The sequence below is a fragment of the Rhinolophus ferrumequinum genome, chromosome 15 (assembly GCF_004115265.2).
Source record: "Rhinolophus ferrumequinum isolate MPI-CBG mRhiFer1 chromosome 15, mRhiFer1_v1.p, whole genome shotgun sequence".
Classification (NCBI taxonomy): domain Eukaryota; kingdom Metazoa; phylum Chordata; class Mammalia; order Chiroptera; family Rhinolophidae; genus Rhinolophus; species Rhinolophus ferrumequinum.
The window spans coordinates 39,448,502-39,470,525 of NC_046298.1; the positions used below are offsets into that span (position 1 = coordinate 39,448,502).

The 22,024-nt window shown below is 41.4% G+C and overlaps 1 protein-coding gene across 1 annotated transcript; it reads right to left on the bottom strand.

Annotated features, from left to right (window-relative positions):
* Positions 1-7,941: 7,941 nt before the first annotated feature.
* Positions 7,942-16,577, bottom strand: LOC117035078 (cytochrome P450 2G1). Its single transcript, XM_033128714.1, has 9 exons — positions 16,329-16,577; positions 15,562-15,724; positions 14,117-14,266; positions 12,774-12,934; positions 12,347-12,523; positions 11,291-11,432; positions 9,625-9,812; positions 9,371-9,512; positions 7,942-8,547 (listed from the first exon to the last, which is right to left on the bottom strand). Exons 1-9 carry the CDS (start codon positions 16,506-16,508, stop codon positions 8,366-8,368), a joined length of 1,485 nt encoding a protein of 494 aa, XP_032984605.1. The 5' UTR covers positions 16,509-16,577; the 3' UTR covers positions 7,942-8,365.
* Positions 16,578-22,024: the final 5,447 nt, after the last annotated feature.

The window sequence follows — 22,024 nt, forward strand, 5'->3', positions numbered from 1 at the left end:
TAAAGGTGTGTATTGCTTCTGTGGTCATGATTTTTGTCTTCTTGGTGTTCAGCTGCAGTCTTGCTTTGGTACTTTCTCCCTTCCCTTTCATCAGAAGTAACTTCAAATCATTGCTACTTTCTGCCAGTAAGATGGTGTCATCTTCAAATCTTAAGTTATTGATATTTCTTCCACCAATTGTGACTTCTTCCTCTGAGTTTAGCTCAGTTTTCCATATGATATAGTGTGTGACCAGATTAAACAAATAGGGAGATAAAATGCACCCTTGTCTGATACCTTTTCCCACAGGAAACCGTCTGTCTCTTCATATTCTGTCCTGACTGTGGCCTCTTGTCCACAATGCAGGTGACCCATCAGGACAACCAAGTGCCGAGGCACACCCGTTTCTTTCAGAGCAACTCATAGCTTTTCACGACCCATGCAGCCAAAAGTTTTACTAGACTATAGCACATAGACTAATCTTCTAAAATTCTTTGGAGCACTCCAGTATCCAACAAAAGTTTGCAATTAGGTTTTGAGTGCCTCTTCCTTTTCTGAATCCAGCGTGAACGTCTTGCATTTCTTGTTCCGTATGAGGTAGAATCCTTTGTTGTCTCATCTTGAGCATCACTTTACTTGTTTGGGAAATTAGAGCAACGGTCCTAGAGTTACTGTACCCCTTGGCATCTCCTTTCTTGAAAATTGGGATGTATATTGAATGTTTCCAGTCCACAGGCCATTGTTTTGTTTTCCATATTTGTGGACATATTCTTGTTAGGATCTTGACATATTCAGTCTCTGCGGCTTGAAATAATTCTGTCAGGATCCCATCTACCCTTGGTGACATTTCTTTACAATATTTTCAGGGTAGCTTTCACTTCACTTTCTAGAATTTCAGTTTCTTCTTTATAGGAAGCTTCTTCAAAGGTATCTGTCATCCTTTTGTCTCTTCTATGTAGATTTTCAGTACCCCTTCCCTTTGTTCTTCTCCTGTTCCGGTAATGTGCTTCCTTGTTGGTCATTCAGCATTCCTAGTCTAGGTTTGAATTTCCCCTTCTTGAATCTTCTGGTAGCGATCTCTTGTTTTTCCATTTTGTTGTTGTTGTTGTTCTATCTGCTTACATTGACCACTATAATAGTGCTCTTTATCTCTACATAACAGTTGTTGAAAAACTGTATTCAGGATTCTTACCCTGCTTTTGTCACCTTTTACTTTTGCCTCTCACCTGTCTCTAACAATTCTTAGTGTTTTTTCTGTCATCCATTTTAATTTATCTTTCTTTTTCACTTCTGGCTTTGTCTTTTTGCATTCTTTCCTAATATTTCTGGTTCCAGTCCATAGTTCTTCTGGTTCTCAGTCAATTAACAGTGCAAATCTCTATTTCATATGGACTTTAAGTTGATCAGGATTTTTTTTTATGTTATATTTTGGCACTATGATTCTTTTAGTACTTCTCTTCAGCTTTACTGTAATGTTTGATATTAACAGTTTGTGTCCATGCCACAATCCACCTCTAGTCTAGTTTTGGCAGAGAGAATACAAGACAATAATAGATGTACATAAATATCCAGGATGCTCTGTTCTCCTTTGTTGTAAACCTAAATGGCTTTATTACTTTTTTCTGATGCTAAAAATCACGCACAGTTGTTATTAAAATCATCGTTGTCATCACCGTAGGAAAGGATAAAGAAAAACGTAAAAGTTATCTCTATGATAGATTACATTATTGTTCAGAAATATTTGCTCCTTCCTCTCCACAATCCCCATGGACAGAGTATGTACCTTCACACCTTGATTTTGGCAGGCCCTGTGACTTGCTCTGAGTAATGGATGTGGAGTGACCGCAAACATAAAAAGCACTTGTACAGTGAGGTTTCCCTCTTGCACCTCTGCTATCACCGTGAGAAGAGGAGTCGGCTGGGCCACTAGACAGTAGGAGACTGAGAGGCATGTGGAGTGCAGCCACTCAGCCACGCTAAGCCTAGACCAGCCAACGCCCAGAAATATAAGTTAAATACATGCTTATTGCTGAATGACATGTTGTTCTTTGTTACCCAGGAAAAGGTAACGATAAAACCCTAAATACACTCCCATAGAAGTAAGACTTTCTATTTAGGTATACATAACAGTTATATCACTTCAAAAATTTCTGTTTTGGGGCAGCCAGTTGGCTCAGTTGGTTAGAGCACAGTGCTTGTAACTCCAAGGTTGCTGGTTCAAGTCCCACATGGGCTAGTGAGCTGCGCCTTCCACAACTGGATTGAAGACAATGACTTGACTTGGAGCTGATGGGTTCTGGAAAAACACAGTGTTCCCCAATATTCCCCAATAAAATTTTTTTAAAAAATTCTGTTTTCCACATCCTTTGTAGTCAGATTCTAGCCTCACTCCAATCCCAGACAACCATATATCCATTTTCTGTCCCTATCATTTTTCCTTTTCTTTAATTTTATATAATGGAAACATACAGTAGAAGCTTTGAGGTGTTTTGTTTTCACATAGCATACTACATCCATTTCATAGCATTTATCAGTACTTCATTCCTTTTTTATTACTGAGTAGTATTCCATTTTATGGACTTACTGAAGTCCATTCACCAATTGAAAAATATTTGGGTTGAGTCTGGGTTTTGGCCATCATAAATAAAATTGCTATAAATTTAGTGTAAAGGTTTGGTGTGAACATAAGTTTTTATTTCTCTTTTTTAAATTCTTAAGTGGGGGATTGCTGGGTCATTTGATAAGTGTACGTTTAACTTTATAAGAATCTGCCAAACTTTTCCAGAGCATCTATATCACTTTACTTCTCTTCCATCAGCCAAAATAGGAAAGGAAATTTTGTATTTCTTTGAATAAATACCCAGGAATGGAATTGCTGGGTCATAAGGTAGTTCTAGTTTTAATTTTTTGAGGAACCTCCATACTGTTTTCCATGGTGGTTGCACCAATTTGCCATCCCACCAACAGTACAGAAAGGTTCCCTTTTCTCCACATCCTCACCAACACTTGTTGTTTGTTGATTTATTGATGATGGCCATTCTGACAGGTGTGAGATGATATCTCATTGTGGTTTTTATTTGCATTTCTCTAATGACTAGTGATGCTGAGCATCTTTACATATGTGTGTTGGTAATCTTTTTGCCTTCTTTGGAGAAATGTCTATTCAGGTCCTCTGCCCATTTGTTAATTGGATTGTTTGTTGTTTTGGTGTTGAGTTGCATGAGTTTTTAAAATAAATTTTGAATATCAATCGCTTATCAGATGTATCATTGGCGAATGTCTAGCATGAGCCAAGACAAGTGGTTTATACAGAAAAGCCACTGGAAGCAGCTTGGGTAGGCCTGAAAATTGGGTGGGGTGGGGTCTCAGGGAATCAATGTAAACAAACAATGTTAGCCAGCCAGGTTGATGGAAACTCAGATATCGCACCGCCTGCGTCTGCATGCTGGGATGAGGGAGGGCTCAAAAAATAAACAATGGCTTCCACCAGCTCATCCATCTGGAAGAAAGCTGCCTCTCCAGACTTTGTCCTAAAGCCAGAAAATTTTATTCGTCCCCTGATGTCCCTGGCACCTTTCAAGCTGCTCTTCTAGTGCTGGAGCTCAGAGTGAGTCTGTCAGCAAGTACATCCATGAGAGGGCCTTTAAGAGGAGTGCCTAGGAATGCAGTCACCCTCCATCTCACTCAGCCACAATCTTAGCTGGTTTTCATAGCCAGAAGTTATAGAGACTTCTCTCCCTGGTACTGGAATCCTGGCCTGAGGAGCCTGGTGTGGGTCTGGGACCCCTCACACCTCTGGGGGGAACCTCCACAGCTGAGATATCCCTCCCCATTTTTAACTGCCATACATGGGTGTGGGACCAGCCTGTTTCATGTCTCCACCCCTCCTACCAGTCTCAAGTTGGCTTCTTCTCTATGTCCTTAGTTGTGGGGCTTCAGTTCAGCTAGACTTCAGGTGATTCTAATGATGGTTGTTCTATAGTTTAGTTGTAATTTTGATTTGGTCGTGAGAGGAGGGGGTAAGCAGAGCATTTACCTACTCTGCCATCTTGACTAGATCAGGACCCTCTACCTCCCAATTCATATGTTTAAAATTGTGTGCTGTTCTTTGAGTAGCATGATGAAATCTTGCATCATCCAGCTCTGTCCTACCTGGGATGTGTAACTTCCCTTTGTCCAGCACATCCACAGGCTGCCTGCGCGTTAGTTCCTTAGTGGTCACCTAGGTTATCAGATGGACTGTTGTTTATTGCAGGGCTTTGGATCATGTAACCCTCATTTCATTAATAATGGCTCCAAAGCCATTCACATAACTTTTGTTACAGTATATTGTCATAATTGTTCTATTTTCTTATTAGTTATTGGTGTTAATCTCTTACTGTGCCTAATTTATAAATTAAACTTTATCATAGGTACGTATATATAGGAGAAAACACAGTGTATATAGTGTTTGGTACTATATGCCTTTTCAGGCATCCACTGGGGGTCTTGGAACATATCCTCCATAGACAAGGGGGGACTACTGTATACATGATAATACTACAAGCATGAACCTTGAAAATATTATGCTGGGTTAAAGAAGCCAGTCACAAAAATCACATATTATATGATTCCATTCATATGAAAGTCAAGAATAGAGAATCTCTACAGATAGAAAGTATTAGGTTGGTGCAAAAGTTATTGTGGTTTAAAAGGTTAAAAATAATTGCAAAAACTGCAATTACTTTTGCACCACACTAATAGATTAGTTGTTGCTTAGAGCAGGGATTTGGGGTAACAGGGTAGGGAAATTATACCTAGAAGATATGATATTTGACATGATGAAAAAGTCCTAAAATTGACCATTGTGATAGTTGACTCTATCTATGAATATAGCTAACACCATTTAATTGTATACTTCCAATGGGAGAATTTTATGATATTTGAATTATATCTCAATAAAACTTTTTTAAATTAAAAAACCCCAAAGTACTCTGGGTGGTGAACACACAAGGTGATATATAGATGATGTATTACAGAATTGTACACCTGAAACCTACGTAACTTTACAAACAATTGTCACCCCAATACACTTTAATTAAAAACAAACAACAAAAAAGAAAAAAACCCACCAAAACAAAGAAAATGTCCTCTCTGACTCATATGTCTGTCCTTTTTGGCTCTTCATACCAGTGACAGTATAAAGACAATTGATTCACCTAGTTTTTGAGAAGAATTTACTCCAGTAAGACAAATTACTTCCAAAAAATAAAAGGGATATCACCTCTCTCAAATGTGCCTCATACCACCTAATGTTGCCCCAAACCACTTGGGCCCTTGCTCTTCCACAGCCACCTTCAACATATATCCTGTTTCCATCTGGCTATCCTGGTCTGTCATTGTCCAAAGATGGGCCAGTCTTCTTTGCTGGACTGTGAGCTCCATGTGATCAGTGAATGAGTCTATCCTGGTCACTGATACATCATCAGGTCTTTTCATAAGTCCTCACTTAAACAGGGATGTGTGTTGAATGACTATACTGCCTATGGCCCTCGGAATTTCTGGGACCTTTCTAATCAGCTCTCATCAATGAAAGTTAAGGCTGTTTTGAGTGTCTAGAGCTCTTCCATGTTTTACCCGGAGAGAAGGTCAGCAATTCCCTCCCCTGCTTCATGTATTAGACTTGTACATACCTTACTTTGAGAAAGATTTCCACAGTTAAAACAGTTTGATGGCCATTGGATTTGTTGACCCTGAGAAAGAAGATACCTACCACGAAGGGCTCTTGGTGGCTCACTGGGCTTAAATTTACCAGTAGAGCCTAACAGCCATTGCTAAACAGGAGCCTGTCATGCCAGCCGTGCTTCAGGGAGAAGCCTGCACTACACTGCCTATGTCTGCATTGAACTGCCTGTCTGCATGGTGTTCCTGCTATCTGACCCCAACCTTATACGATTCCTGGAATCGGATTTCAACCCACAGGACTGAGAGTTTCCCCAGCTCATTGGAGCTGCACAGCTACATCCCCATTAGCATCTTCATTGACCACGCTGACCATTCCTGCCATTGATTTTTGGACCAATCAAACTGTGAGGATTTGGAGTCCTCACTTACATTAGTGCAGACCAATCAGGGGCCAGGTCAAGGACTGATCTCTATGTAATTCAGCTCCCCTTTAGAAGAGTGCACGTCCCCTTTCCGCTGAAGACTGAAGCCTATGTTTCCCCAGCTGGAGCTGAAGACAATCTTGCCAGACCAGATCAGATCAGAGCAGAGCTGTCTTGCCAGAAAGGGGCCTTGCCCGAGGGATGCATTGCCAGAGGGACACCTCACAGTCATGCTGGTCCACAGCGGGGGGGGGGGGGGGGCATCACAATGGAGCTGTTTCCACTAAATAAAGTTTCCTTTTTCACCACATCCCAAACTGGAGGTTCCTGTAGGCATTGGATCGACACCAACATCCATCAGTTGACAGTCGTACAATTACAAGGGTGTTTGTGGCTCTGAAATGCAATGCTTATGGGAGGAGCATGATGGCTTAATGATGTATAGCTGTATGTTTGTGTCTGTGGTGGGCAGGGAGCTGTGACACTCAGTTCCCCCTTCAAGAAAGAACTTGCCATTAAGCTGCAAGGAGTGCAGGGAGCTGACAGTCGCAGATATACCTTCAGAATCTACCTCTGCTTGGAACAGAGTCCATGTTCTTTCAAGAAAGGTCTAGCCAGCAAGTGAGGACAGCTGTGATCCAGGACATGACCATTTCTTGCCCAACATGAGACACCTAACAGCAATCTTCACTTCAGAGCTACCTGTTAGATAAATTGCAACTCTGCATGCTGGTCTGAGTCTCTCCCTGCCCAATTTTACTCCTCTTTCCTTGTGTGGGTGTCAAATCTGCATCTGAAGACTTTTCCTGACCCATTCTGATTCCTTCCTCTTCTGCCGTTCACAACATTACCTTCCAATAAAATGCAGCACTCGGCACTCCATCGAAGCCTCTATTCCCAGAGGACCCAATTCACATAATAAGCATCACGGCATTTGCTATTTATTATACTTTCAGTCTCAAAACTCACTTCCAATTTTGCAAAGTCCCTACTGTGTGACTCTTCATCAAAGGCAAGTCTTTGCCTCCCACCACAGAAGCTGAAGGGATCATTAAATCTTTGTCACCACACCCTGCACCCTCAGGTTTAATATCTGATAATGGCTTGGCTCATTTATTCTTACTCTTTCCCTTCCTCTTCCACTCCTTGTGGATTCATGTACACATGCAGCTTTCTGTCTTAGACTCTGCTCCTTTTAATTGTTCGTCCAGGAACACTCCCGCCCAGATATCTCCATGGCTTGCTCCTCATTGCCTTGTGAAACCACCCATGACCACCGATTTAAAATTACCAATCCTGGAATTCCCTATCCCACTCCCCTACTTTACTCTCTTAACATAGTATGTCATTTGTTTACTTATTATGTTTATTCTTCGTTGTCTACCTTCCGCACTAGTATTTAAGCTCTATGAGGGCAAGAATCTTGTCCATTTTGTTCAATGATGGATCCTAAGTACCTGAAGAGCGTGCTGGCATACATTGGGTATTTGATAAATATTGGTTGAATAAAATGAATTATGGGGGAAAGCTTTTATCAGCTGAGCAAATTGATGGAGTTTAGAAATGGAATAATAGAGCTATGGGCGATTTAACTGTTCTTCAAAATGGATTGGAGAGTATTTGGAATTGGAAATTATAAGCACAACCAGGGAACCAGGTTTGGAAAGAGAGATGATGGGGTGGGAGAGGTAATGAGCCAGCAAGATGGTTGAGGCTGGGATATTAGGAGGGAGGCCCAACGAGTAGGAGATGTCTGGTGGTGAGCTGGCAGGAAAGATACTTAATAACAAGGAAGTAGAAAAGGCCATTTTGAGTGGTTTGCAGTGCCTTACTGATGTCACACACACACAATACACAGTAAACCTGGTACACTCAATAGTCTTGAATTCCTTGTTGCCTTTGGGAGGTGGTGATAAATATGAGGATCAAGGAGAAGGGATTGTGACCCATATTTTAGTCATTATGAGGGCAAAGACAAAGGAACACCATAAAGACATGGAATCTACAACAAGAACTTGGTACAGACAGAAAGCTAACCAGAGGTGATCAAGTACATGAAAAATATGCAGGCTTTTGTTGAAATGTTGGCCTGGCCTGGCCGTTTCTTTTCTATAGGATGGAGAAGATATGCAGCTCTATATTTTCGGGTGACCCTTGCTGACCTGTAGCCCCGTGACAGTAGTAACAGTGCCTTTTCTTAGGAGTGTGGTGAGAATTTAGGGAGATTAGGGTGGGTGTCCCTGTACACTTGGGCAGAACTCTGTTCTCCCACGGTTCCTTCCGCACACGGTAGGGGGCGCTCAGCGGGCCACAAAGCAGAGTTCATAGGTCGGGGGGATGTTGCCAAAGCCTGTGACTTTGGGCGTGATATCGATGTCAGCAGGTGGCACCAGCGGGCGTAGGGAGAAGTTCTGAAGGATGGAGGTGAAGTAGAGGAAGAGCTCCATGCGGGCCATGGCCTCGCCCAGGCAGATGCGCTTTCCTGTGAGCACAGGGGAGGGCAGGAAGGTGAGTCCCTCTTGGGATAATGCGGAGTGGGGGGCCTTTTGACCCCGATTACCCCCTCTGAGCCTCAGCTAACTTCCTCAGCCTCTCTGGGGTCATGATAATACCCACTTTATAGGGTTATTGTAAAGACTCGGTGGATTCCTATAGTTAGTGCTCAGCTAGGATATGCCACCCAACACGTGGCAGCTACTTCTTTGACGGCTTGGATTCCATCAGATTCCAAGATGGAATGGTTGTAAAGGACCCTCCAGTTTGAAGATTCTGTGTATTTCAATTTCTCAAAGGTTTATAAAATGCCTAATTGATGCCAGATACTGGTGAGAGGGAGAGAAATGAAAGCTTACACTTAAATAGCGCTTATGTCAGTCACCGTTCTAACGGCTTGGCGAGATTAATCTCCATTTTACAGATAGGAAACTGAAGTGACTTCCCCATGCCACACAGTTTGTAAATGGTAGAGTGGGGTCCTCTTTCCTAACCACTGGTCACGTTTATAGTACAATGGTAGAGATGAGTAGTTCAGACTACATAGTTCAGACAGAGACCATATGGCTAAAAAAACCTAAAATAGTTTCTATTTAGTCCTTAGCAGAGAAAGTTTGCTCAGCCCTGTTTAGTGCTATTACTTTTCTTATTAGCACATCAATGGTTCCAATAATATTCCGTGATTCTGGGATTCTATAATTCTACGAAACAGCGTTCAATTTCCTATTCAGACCTGAATGTCAACTACAGATCAATGGTTGTCTGACATATCAAGCATGTTCCTGGGGGGAACTCACACCATAGAAACCTACCAGAAGAAAAAGGCACAAAGGCTTCATTCTTCTTGAAGTGGCCAGACTCATCCAAGAAGTGTTGGGGATAGAAGGCATCTGGATAACGGAAGTATTTCGGGTCTTTGAGGACTGAGCCAAGCAGGGGAAACACATCAGTGCCCTGGCGTGAAAATGGAAGCAGTTAAAAGAAATCAGTGTTGGAGTATGGGGTAAGGAACCAGGAAAAGAGGGGGTGCAGTGGAGGGAGAAGGGGTGACAAGGGTGTACTCCACCTTCGGCAGAAGGTAGCCTCGGAAATGAGTGTCTCGGATGACGTTATGGGGGACACCCATGGGCACGATATCTGTCAGTCTTTGTATCTCGTGGATCACGGCATCTGTGTAGGGCATCTTGACTCGGTCATCCACACTTGGGATCCGGTGTGGTCCTATCACCTGGTCGATCTCTTCATGGATTTTGGCTGGAGGGGGTCAGAAAACATAGCAGACAAGAACACGGGAAGTGTTTCTAGAAAGCCAGGGTTGGGCCATGGGTTTGTATCTTCAGTACCTGTGGACCCTGAGGGAGCAAGCCATGTGTGTTTGGATTGCCTCTTTATTCTTAACACCTGACACATTGGTGGCTGGGGGGGGGGGGGGTTGTGGTTAAAAAATTCTCATCAGACTATGGGGAGGCATGCAGCCTGCATCCTTGAATGCTAGTTGGGACTTTTGGTCTTTATGTTGAAAGCACCAAGGAGCCATGGAAGGCTGATGAGCAGGGCAATGTCTTGGTCCCAGCTGGGCTTTCATACACAGAGTTTTGACAGGATAGGGAAGAGGCATAACAGATAACTAGGACAGGATTGAAGCAAATGACAACAATTATGTGACGGTGATTAAGAACACTGTTGATGCAGTTCACCCCTGTCTGCACTTCCTGGTTGAGTGACCTTGGGGCAAATGACTTTACTTTCTGACCCTCTGTCTCTTCATCTTCAGAACAGATGTGATGGTGTAACACGCTCATAGAGTTGTAAAGTTCACATAAAATTCAGCATGCAAGTAACTCGCACAGTGCCCAGCACACAGAAAGTATCTGTTACATATTTGATTATTTAGATAAGTTGGATAATGGAGGAGTTTGAGTGGAAACAACTTAGTGTCTCCCCTCATCTGTACCAGGAAAAATTCATTGGCTTGTTTTGAACTGCATTAGAAGGAAGCGGGGCTAAAAATGGATACTTTCCTTAAACAAGTCATGAGCTCCTCATTGCTGGAGTGACCCAACTGGACCAGATTGCAATTTATTGGAGATGGATTCTATTTGATTCAGGCACCGTAGTCAGCTAAATAATGGCCATTAAAGATATCCACCTTCTAATCCCTGGCACCTGTGAATGTGACTTTATATGACAAAGGGACTTTGCAGATATCGTTGATTAAAAATATTGAGAAAGGGAGATTATCCAGAATTATCCAGGTTAGCTCTAAATATAATCAGAAGTGTCTGTATAAGACGAAAGGAGGAGGGTCAGAGTCAGGGAAGGAGATGTGAGAATGGAAACAATAGAGATTTGAAGATCTGTGCTGCTGCCTTTGACGATTTAGGGAATATCATGAGCCCAGGAATGCACGGAATACAGCTCCAGAAGCTGGAAAAGGCCGGGACTCATTCTACCTTGGTTCAGCCCAGTGGAAGCCTATTTGAACTTCTGAACTCCAGAACTATACGATAATAGATTATGTTGTTTTAAGCTACTAAGTTTCTAGTAGTTGACAACAGCAGCCATAGTAAACTAATAAAGCACCAAGTATAAAATTAAATTAAATGATTCTGAGGTTCTGTACCATGAGATTCGAAAGAGTCGAAGTCATAGGGTTCTAAGGTTTCAAGGTTATGCCTTCTTTCCTGTTGGGAGTGGGAGTCACCAGGTAAGCAGCTCAGGTGGACACTCACCTTCCACCTCAGGATGCTTCATCAGGAGCAGCAATCCATAGCGTAGGGTGGAGCTCACAGTCTCTGTGCCAGCAAAGAAGAGGTTGAGAGTGGTGAGGACCAAGTTCTTGAGGTTGAATTCTGTGTCGGGGTTATTTTTATCCTGAAAATGAGTGGAATAAGAAAGAGGAGCATCAAATATATGGTGATGGAAGGAGAACTGACTCTGGGTGGTGAACACACAATGGGATTTATAGATGATGTGATACAGAATTGTACACCTGAAATCTATGTAACTTTACTAACAGTTGTCACCCCGATAAACTTTAATTAAAATAAAAAGAATCATCCTTTTCTGTCTTTATCTTATTTTCTTCTTTTGTATATGAGCAGGTCAGATGGGTAAACCACGTAGATATCTGGGAGAGGAAACAGCCGAGGGAAAGGTCCTGAGGCAGGACTGTGCCTGGTGTGTTAGAAGAACAGCAAGGAGGAGGCTAGTTGGTTCGAGTGGAGTGAACAATAAGGAGAGTGGGAAGAGAAGAAAGTAGAGAGTGCCTTGTCAGATTTGAAAGTTCTAGAACATTAGGGTACATAATTTTAAACTTTTAAGTGCTGCGGTTCTGTGTTAAATATATATATTTCTAAAATTCTAAGAATCTATGATACAGAAGTATTAAGTTTCTAAATTTCTACATCTCTAAGACTTCCAACTTTTAAATTTAAAGTTTAAACTCTTAAGTTTAAAGACTAAATGTCTAAGCCTCTCAAATTCTAAAAGTGTAAGACTCATTCTACTTTTCTACAGTTGTAAGTCTCTGGCGGTTGTAATCACACATGATTAGAAAAGTATACAATTTTTAGTGTCCATGTTCTTAAAATTATTAGATTCAAAGTTTATTTCAAAAATATAAGCGTTTATGCCTTTACAGTCTTTGTATCTCATCTATAAAAAAAAGTACACCAAGTGAAAAAATGCTTGCTTTTTTTTTTTGTCTCTAACATGTTTACAAATGAGTTGCAGGTGTTAGGGATTGAGGAGATGAGAGGAAAGCGTTGGGGAAGAGGAAGAGGTACCTGGTGCATCTTGATAAGGAAGCAGTCAATAAAGTCCCGAGGGTTCTGTGGGTCAAGGGATGCTTCATTGGTCTTGACCCGAGAGGCAATGAAGTCCTTGAGCTCTTCTATCAAGTAATAGATGCGATTGTGTCTTCCTGGCAAATGTTGCATGATACCGGAATACATGTCATATAGCTGTGGGCGATAGGCAAGGGGGATTTGTCAGCACTGGGCACCTGGGACCAGGGTGGGCTGGGCCTGGAGTCAGAGAGCTGGGCTCAACAGCCTGCACTGGGTCTGAGAACTAAGTGAGTCCATGGGCTTCTTGGATACTCGGGGCATATTGATAACTTGCCTCCAAGAGTTTTGGGGAGCATTAAGTAAGATAGGCAAGTGCTTCGTTAACTGAAATTGGGGGACGGGCAAAGAGGCGGCTGGTGAGCACCTGTGCCCAGGGCGTGCTCATCTCAATGAAACTCTCGTTGATCATCTTCAGAAGCTTCAGGAACTGCTTGTCCTTGTAGTCGAAGCGGCTTCCAAAGACGACAGAGCTGATGACATTGGAGACAGTGCAGCTCAGAAAGAAAGTGGGTTCGATGGGAGTGCCTGGTGATGAAAATTGTGTTGGAGGCAGTGATTAGGATGTAAGTCCTGGCTCCACTGCCGAATAGCATGTGTTCATTGTTTCATTCTTGGGTTTTGAATCTAGATTTCCCAATATGCAAATTGGTTTAGTTACCTCTTCACTGGTTCATGAGGATTCAATATAATTATCCATGTAAAATGCTTAACACTGTCCTCGTCATGTTGTAAACACTAAAGAAATACTGGTGAAACTTAATCACTACCTTTTGGTATTAGTATTTAATTGAGTTTGTGCTGAAGAGTCACGGATTTGGGAAAGAAGTCATAGTAAGGGATACATTTTAAAAAACGAAGAATGACTGGATTCTGTCTATCTCTATCAATGATTCCATTTGATCCATTGAGAAAATCCTTCTGTTGGCCTCTGCTGCACCATCTATAGAACAGGATGCTTATCAGGTCAGTGGGTTTGGACACAATTTCTCGAAAACAATGCCCATATTCAAAAATATACAATCTTGCAAATAGTTTCTGGGGTTACATGGACATTCAAAGCCTTTATGCAAATTATTTAGCATCCAGAGAGCCCAAGTGAGGAATCTCTGATTGAGAGAAATTATCTCTATTTCTGTCTCTGATCTATCCATCTTTGTTTTTCTAGGCCTCTGTGTCTTTTTTCTATAGACCCCAGTGGTTCCAGATCTTATTTTTCAGTGGGGATCATATTCCTTCAAAAATGTCATGAAATGGGTATAGAATTTCAGATTTGCACGATGAAAAAGTACTAAAGCTTTGTTTCATTTTTCACAACAACGTGAATATACTTGACCCTACTGAAAAGTACACTTAGGAATGGTTAGGATGGTAACAGTTTATGTTATGTGGTTTTTACACAGTTGTATGTGTGTATGTTTGATCCTGTCACCAGAAAAAGGCACAAACTCACATATTGTGAAAATCTGCATATGATATAAAGAGCTCATAAACTCTCTGAGATCCATTGATTAAATTTTCTGGACACGTAATCTCTAAGGGTCTTTCATGTTAACTTTTCATGTGGAACCTGTCTGGAAATAGTAAATAAATCCTTAATCTTTTTCATCGTCTCCCATTCCAGAGCTTTCTCCCACCAAGGTCTATCACCTCATAATTGAGCTCTCCCACCCAGGAATCCTGCAGCCCTCCCCCTTGACGTCCCCATACCTTTGGTCATCCGTAATTCCTCTAGTAGGAAGCTAGCCTCCTCCTGGATCCGCTCCTCAATGCTCCGCTTTCCCATCCCAAAGTCGCGGAGGATAGTCAGGGAGAAGCGTCGAAGAATCCTCCATCGTTCTCCGTTAGCCAGAGCAACACCTGCCAGAATCTTAGTGTCAGGCTTCTGCCTCCCTCCCCTTCCTGTGTCCAACTCTGTGCTAGACAAGGATGAGGACAGATTATGAAAGCTCCACACTCTCCTCTCAGGGCAGGCCATCCCAACCTCCCAGGCTTGACGGGTAGACAAAGGTTCCCTACAAGACCCTCAAAAACAGTTCCGGACTGAAGTGGAGGAAAGGGAATTGGGCTAGGAATGATTGGGGGAGGTCAAGAAGAGTTTCTTACAGGTCGGAGATTTGGAGTTGGATAAATAACTGGATGGATGCATAGGAATGTGGAAGGAAGTATAGCTAAAATGTCATTTAGAGTAGACTGGAATTGGGAGACTATCTCTATTTACTATATACTACTCGGATTCTTTAGTTAAACACATAGAGGTACACAAAAACTCATACTTGTATATCAACATACCTACACAAAGGGAGTTACCATGGAGTAAGAAACATTTAGAAATTACCATGCATGCATTCACTGGGGAATGAATGTTTAGAAATTTAATGAAATGATTTTGGTGGATTAATGAATGGAAGGAAGAGTTTATGACTGGAGAGTGGATGAAAGATGTAATGGATGGCTGAAGGGTTAATGGATCAATGAGATGGATGGATAAATGATTGGAAGGATGTATGTACGGAAAGATTAATAGATGGATGGATGATGGAAGGGTTAATGAATGGATGGGTGGAATGGTGGACAGACAAATAAATGGAAAGTTAATTGATAGATGTATAGATAAGTTGGACAGAAAGATATGTGAATTGAAAGTCTAATTAACAAATGGGTTTTTTTGGTGGATGAATGGGACAATGGAAGAATGGGTGGATGGAAAGAATAGTGTGAGGCTGCTTGGATTTGAAGGGTGTGGGCAGTTAGAGACAGATGTATAGGTAACATCGGAAAAGTATCTACCTAAATCGAAGAGGCAGAGACCTATGGGTTGGCTGTGTGTGTATGTATAGGAAAATAAGAAGTAAGGTTGGCAACGAGGGCTTCTATGGGTACAAAGGGTCACTAATCCATTAAAAATAAGAACAGAAGTAATGCAGCAGATACTCTAGAGTCAGATGGTTTGGGTTCAAAATAAAATGGTTCTACCACTTACTGTGTGATATTACCTAACCTTTCTCACCTTCAGTTTCCTCATCTACAAAATGACTCAGACATTAATAGGTCTCTCGAAAGAGTTAATGCAGTAATTCATGTAGAGTAATGAAGAACTCGGGACATAGGAAGTACATTATAATCATTTTGTTTTCATTGTTGTTGTGACTTACCATAACCTTGGAAGTTTCGCTCTAGTGAAGCCAACTCTCCACGGCCACTGAACTCATCTGCTCGGTCTACCAGGGCCTCCTTCACTGCTTCATGTCCACATAAAATAACTACTGGCCGGGGACCCATGTACACGGTAAAGACCTGGCCATATTTTTCCCTGAGCTGGGAGAGAAGGAAGACATAAGGGGGTGGGAGAGGGGCGGATTTGATTGCAGCACCAAGTATAGACCAATCAGGATTTTAGGAGATGAAGATTTTAAGGGAATATGAATGTGGGAATAACAAAAAGGTGAGTCCTGGGCTTGGAAGGACTATGAAGACCAAGGCACAGGTGCCTTTCCTCTTGTGATCCTGGGCAAGACCCCCCCCAAACATCTCCACAAATCTTAATTTTCTCCTGTGAAATGATGGACCAGGATGAGATGAACTCCAAGGTCCGTGCTTCTTTCTCTGAAGTGTTAAATTTCTAGAATCCTAAGATTTCATGATACTGAGTCTCAGAGTTCTAAGATAACCAGACTGCAAGAGTTCTAGTGTTTAAGGATATCAGGGACTGTGACTCCAAAGTCCGGAGACTGTGGGAGTGTTGAGTTCCAACGTGCCGGAAATCTGTTTCCAGGAGTTTAAGATTCTGGAATTTCAGAATTCTAACACTCACAAAACCTGTGTTTCCAAGAGTCTGTGTTTTAGAAGTTAGAGGTTATGTATGTATCTGTCAATAGGATTAGTTGCTTCCAGCTCTAAGAGAGGAGGTAGACAGACTCACCTTCATAAAAGACTGGTAGGTGGCATCTGTACGGACTTGTAACACGTTCCCCAGGAAGGGTATGGGTGTGGGTCCGGGGGGCAGCTTTCCCCCCTTGTTGACCTTTTTCCAGGCAATGAGGATGAGCAGACAAGACAAGCAGAGTGCTAGAAAGATGGTGAAGGCCCCTCCTAGCTCCATGGTGCTGGGTCAAGGTGTTGTGTCCAGGGCATCAGATCCTGTCTAAATATATTCTGGGAAAACAACTGTGCAGAAATCTGAACACTCTGGGATTAAAGTTTTCCGGGTATGGATGCCACCAGAGAAGAGATTATTGTGTCTGGGTGGTGATTATGTAACCTATAATCTCCAAACTAAATAAAGGTGGATTAAATTCACCCAGGGAAATTCACTGGGGCCATGCCCTTTTCTTCATATTTCACGTCCCTCAGTTCTTCTCCCTCAGCTCAGCCCCTAGATCACCAGGTCTTGTAGAGTGTGGGAAGCAGTTGAATATCATTTTTAGGCTATTGCATTTAGAGTCAAACAATCTGGGCTTAAATTTCAGCTCCATATTTTCTTCACTGGGTAAGTTACCTAACCGGTTCTCTTGGCCTTAGCTTCCCCATCTGTCAAATACAGTAACCAAACTGTTTTAGAAATTCTTTTTTTTTTTTTCGAATAATAATTTATTTTTTAAAAGTCTAGCACAGACAATAGGAAAGAGATGTGTTAGTTTTTTTTTTTTAATTTATTGGGGTGACAATTGTTAGTAAAATTCTTGATAGAGACTAGGGATGACTCCTTTCCCTTTGCCAGACGCTAAATAGTCAGTTTAAAAAAATGGTAAAAACAGTGAGATGAAGATTTATAATAGCAAGAGACATAACTCCATTGAAAGGGTTTCATTTGACAAGTTCTCTTGTTTCTACTCAAAGTGATATTAAATAGTAATAATCAAAGATACTTGTGTTGATTTATTAGAAGTTTGCTGGTGTGTATGTGTGTGTGTGTGTGTGTGTGCACCCATGCCATTCATTTTCAAAGTCTAAGATGTAGAGACCACCTCTGAGCCCCAATCTCTAGAGGAGGAGAGCACTCCAGAGGCCTAGTGACTGCTTTCTGAATAATCTAAAGGAATAGTTTGCAACCCTTTTTGTACCAAACATTTGTAAATCTTCTTTACTGCCCTGAAACCAAATTCCTGGGAATTATATCCTACCTATACAATATTATTAAACAAAACCCATGCCCTTCTCGTGTGTCTGGATTCTAAACTTGGAAATTGAATCTCTTAGGGAACCCACAGGCTTTGGAATAAGCCTGGGCTGGCTTGGCTGAGGCATCCTGTGTTTGGAAGTGATGGGAATTTGGGGAAATCTGAACAACTCGTAGAGTACCACCACCTTCTGGATCTTGGGTCTCCAGCTGGGATGTCTTTCGTGGAGTAAGAGTCAGCTCTAGGCTGCTTCCTTCGACTCTCCCAGCTGTCTTCTCTCCCTTCCATTCTGACCCCCAGCCTAACACACACACATACACTTACAACCCATTCAGGACTAGTTTTTTAGTTATCCATGATGGTGGTGGTTGTGAGTCTGGTCTTACCATTTGGATAGGAAAGGAGAGAGAAAAGTGTCCTTAGAACAGCTCCTGTCATCATCCCCCTCCAGGCAGGAAGCCCAAAGTGGAGGCACAATAATCTGTTTCCCAGTTTCTGTGTGTCAATGTAATTTAATGCCTTAATCTATATACCCCCTAGGAGATTTCCCAGGTACTTGCACTTTCCCCTAACTTCTTTTCCATATCTCCTCTCATTATGAAGCTCCAGCTTGGTGTTCCAGCCTAGCATCACATCATATCAGAGCTTGAAGAGGCCTTAGAAATATTTTTAGCTCAGAGTTTCTCAGAAGGTAAGACATGCATAATTTGACCCAATCCCAGCATAGAGTGTGGATTATCAGTTATGAGGTATTCCAAGATTTCTTGGAGAAAGGATGCAGGTATAGAGTTGAATATTGCCAGTGGTGATAATAAATACTTAACTGGTACATCACAGACAGACTTTGTGTGGAGATGGAGCAGCGTCTCAAAGGCCTTTTTTTAGTGGCTGAATAATGGGGATATTGGTGAGGGGTGGTTCTGGACAAGTCTCTGAATTAGCTATTTACCACCCTCTGTCAAAGGATGCCCCTAACAAGTGGTAGGACCATACCAGTACATATGTACTGAATTCTAGCCCTAGGCGTTGCCCTCCAGAAGTTCCCTTCTCCCCAGGGTAGCGTTTCAGCAGAGCTTGATGTAGGACTAGCTGGTGAGAGGTAGTGGTTTGGTGGAGCTGGTGCAAGAGCTGATTATTATATGTTCAGGAATTATGTGAACTGGTTGTGAAAGTCATAATTAAATTATGTAAACTTAAAATTGAGTACATTATAGTTTTGAAAGAAGGAAATAAATATTCAAAGCTTATCATGTCCTCATTATTTTTCCACTAGCTATGCTCTTCAGGTTAATTATTTCTATCTATACTCTCCAGTGAAAATACGATATGATGCTGTTTGTGGTTCTGCTCATCTCTTCCTAACTCCATGTTCACTGATATAAGGTTGGTTGGTTGTGTGCAATTGACTGTGCTGGATGTATTTACACCACAGAAATAAGAAAACTCTACATCAGGACCCCTCCTTCCCTCAGGAGCTGGCTGTTAAACATTTACCAGCACACCATTAAGGGTGCATTTCCAAAGCTGAAGATAGGAGCTTGGAGTGGATGTCGGGACGTGACCTAAGGGAGCATGAGGTTAAGTTCTTTATGTGCTCACTGCTGCTGTCAGGAGGAGATCCGTGTGGGCTGTGACTACCCCAGAAGTCTTCACCTCTCTGTGGAAGAAGGCAATAGAGAAGGGGGCTTGTTTGGCTCTGGTGTTCACATGCTGGATGACGGCGTATCAAGAGCAGCACTCTATGACTTTGGAAACTGACAGACATGAAGACCTTGAGAAAGTGAGCCTCCCTCTCTGAGCCTTTCCTTATCTTTATTTTGGAGAGGATAACAGTGGTACCTCCTTCATGTGGTTTCTGCAGTAATAACATGCATGTAAAGTTCTTACTGTAGATCTTGGAACATAAAGAGCTCAACAAATGATTTTTTAAGCATGGTTAGATGATTGTAAAATGGCACAGTCCTAAAATTCTCTGAGAATAAGCAAGCTTTGTGTACAAAGAAACTACAAAACACAAAGAAATCAAGGATCTGAATAAATGGAGAAAATTACCATGTTCGTGATTGAAGGCTCAATATTGTTAGGAAGTCAATTCTCTCCAATTTGTTCTACAGATTTAATAAATCCCAATAAAGATTTTTTTGTAGATATCAACAAGCTAATTCTAACATTCATATGGAAAGGCAAAGAAACTAGAAGAGCCAAAACAATTCTCGAAAAAGAACAAAGTGGGAGGACTCACTGGACATCTTTATTATAAAGATACAGTAATCAAAACAGGGTATTGTCAAAAAGACAGACATATTGATCAATGTAATGAAAGAGCCCAGAAACAGACCCATACAAATATAGTCAACTAATTTTTGACAAAAATAAATACAATGGGGAATGGACAACATTCTATCAAGTTCCCGTGTATATTTATTAAGAAATGCTGCTGCAACAACAAAAAATCCATATGCAAAAAATACCCCACAAAAAGCAAAATAAATAAATAAATAAAAAAAATCCATAGATACACATCTTACACCTTATACAAAATTAACCCAGAATGTATCATAGACTTAAATGTGAAATGTAAAACTATGAAACTTCTAAAAGAAAATATAAGAGGAAATCTCTATAACCTTGGATTTGGTGATAAGCTTTTAGATACATCAAAAGCACACTCCATGGAATAAAATTTAGTAAATTATACTTTATCAAAATTAAAAAAGTTTGCTTTGCAAAAGACACTATTAAAAGAATGAAAATAGGGGCCGGCCCGGTGGCTCAGGCGGTTAGAGCTCCATGCTCCTAATTCCGAAGGCTGCTGGTTCGATTCCCACATGGACCAGTGGGCTCTCAACCACAAGGTTGCCGGTTCAACTCGAGTCCTGCAAGGGATGGTGGGCTCTGTCCCCTGCAACTAAGATTGAACATGGCACCTTGAGCTGAGCTGCCTCCTGGATGGCTCAGTTGGTTGGAGCGTGGGCTCTCAACCACAAGGTTGCCAGTTAGATTCCTCGAGTCCACCAAGGGATGGTGGGCAGCGTCCCCTGCAACTAAAAAGATTGAACACGGCACCTTGAGCTGAGCTGCCACTGAGCTCCCGGATGGTTCAGTTGGTTGGAGCATGTCCTCTCAGCCACAAGGTTGCTGGTTCGACTCCCGCAGGGGATGGTGGACTGCGCCCCCTGCAACTGGCAACGGCAACTGGACCTGGAGCTGAGCTGCACCCTCCACAACTAAGATTGAAAGGACAACAACTTGACTTGGAAAAAAGTCCTGGAAGTACACACTGTTCCCCAATAAAGTTCTGTTCCCCTTCCCCAATAAAATCTTTAAAAAAAAATGAATGAAAATATAAGTCACAAACTGGGAGAAAATATTTTCAAATTACATATCTGATAAAGTACTACTACTATCCTACAATTGTTGGATAAAGGACTACTATCCATCCAATTTTAAAAATGGGCAAAAGATCGAAACAGATACTTCATGAAGAATATGTGTGGATGGTGAATAAATATATAAAAAGATGCTCAAGATCATATGTCATTAGAGAAATGTAAATTACAACCACAATGAGATAGTACTTCCCAACTATTGGAATAGCTAAAGTCCAAACAACTAGTAATACATTCCCGCAAGGATGTGGGGGAACAACAGTGATTCTCAGTCATTGCTTGTAGGAATGCAAAATAGTACAGCCATTTTGGATGAATTTGGCAGTGGGTTATAAATGTACACCTACCACCATACTTCATTCTTGACTAGTTACCGTTTTTTGCTGTGTATAATGCGCACCCATGTTTTTGGCCCAAACTTCCAGGGGAAAAACTCTTTTGTTTTAATTTTTCAATTCAAATTTTTATTTATTTACATTTAGGTACTTGTTTTTTGTATTATAAAGGAATTTTAGCATTTATTTTTTAACATATTGTGGTACAAGAAATTTTATGTACTGGTAGCAAATTTATGATATTTACGCATCATAGAAGGCCAAGAACTCTTCGTCGTTGCAAGTGCGTCATGAGTTCAACAAAACCGATTATCATATTCCAGGGTATTAATTTTCATACCGATATCATTATTGATTTCCAGAGTTACACTTTTAACTCATAACCATAAATAAAAGAATTAAAAACATGTATATAGATACAGAATTAATACTATCCATGTATAATGGGCATCTTTATATTTCCCTCATAAATTTAGGCAAAAAAGTGCGCACTATGCATGGCAAAATACGGTACTCAACAATTTCAAAATGTATGATCATGCACAAACCTATACATGAACGTTGGTAGCAACTTTATTCATAATGGCTAAAAAAGTTGAAACAACCAAGATGCTCTTCAACAGGAGGAAAGATTAACAATATGTGCTGCATCCATACACTGGGATACTGTTCTGCTATGTAAAGAAACACGTTTTTGATTCATGCAAAAACATGAATCTTAAATGCATTTAACTAAGTGGAAGAAACCACACCTCAAAGGCATGATTGCATTTA

Excerpts from the sequence above, each read along its gene's own strand:
- LOC117035078 (XM_033128714.1), bottom strand. The coding sequence starts at position 16,508 with ATGGAGCTAGGAGGGGCCTTCACCATCTTTCTAGCACTCTGCTTGTCT. Across the intron at positions 14,267-15,561 it reads GCGAAACTTCCAAGGTTATG|GTGTTGCTCTGGCTAACGGA; the intron begins GTAAGTCACAAC and ends AGATTCTGGCAG. Across the intron at positions 9,813-11,290 it reads GAAGCATCCTGAGGTGGAAG|CCAAAATCCATGAAGAGATC; the intron begins GTGAGTGTCCAC and ends GACCCCCTCCAG.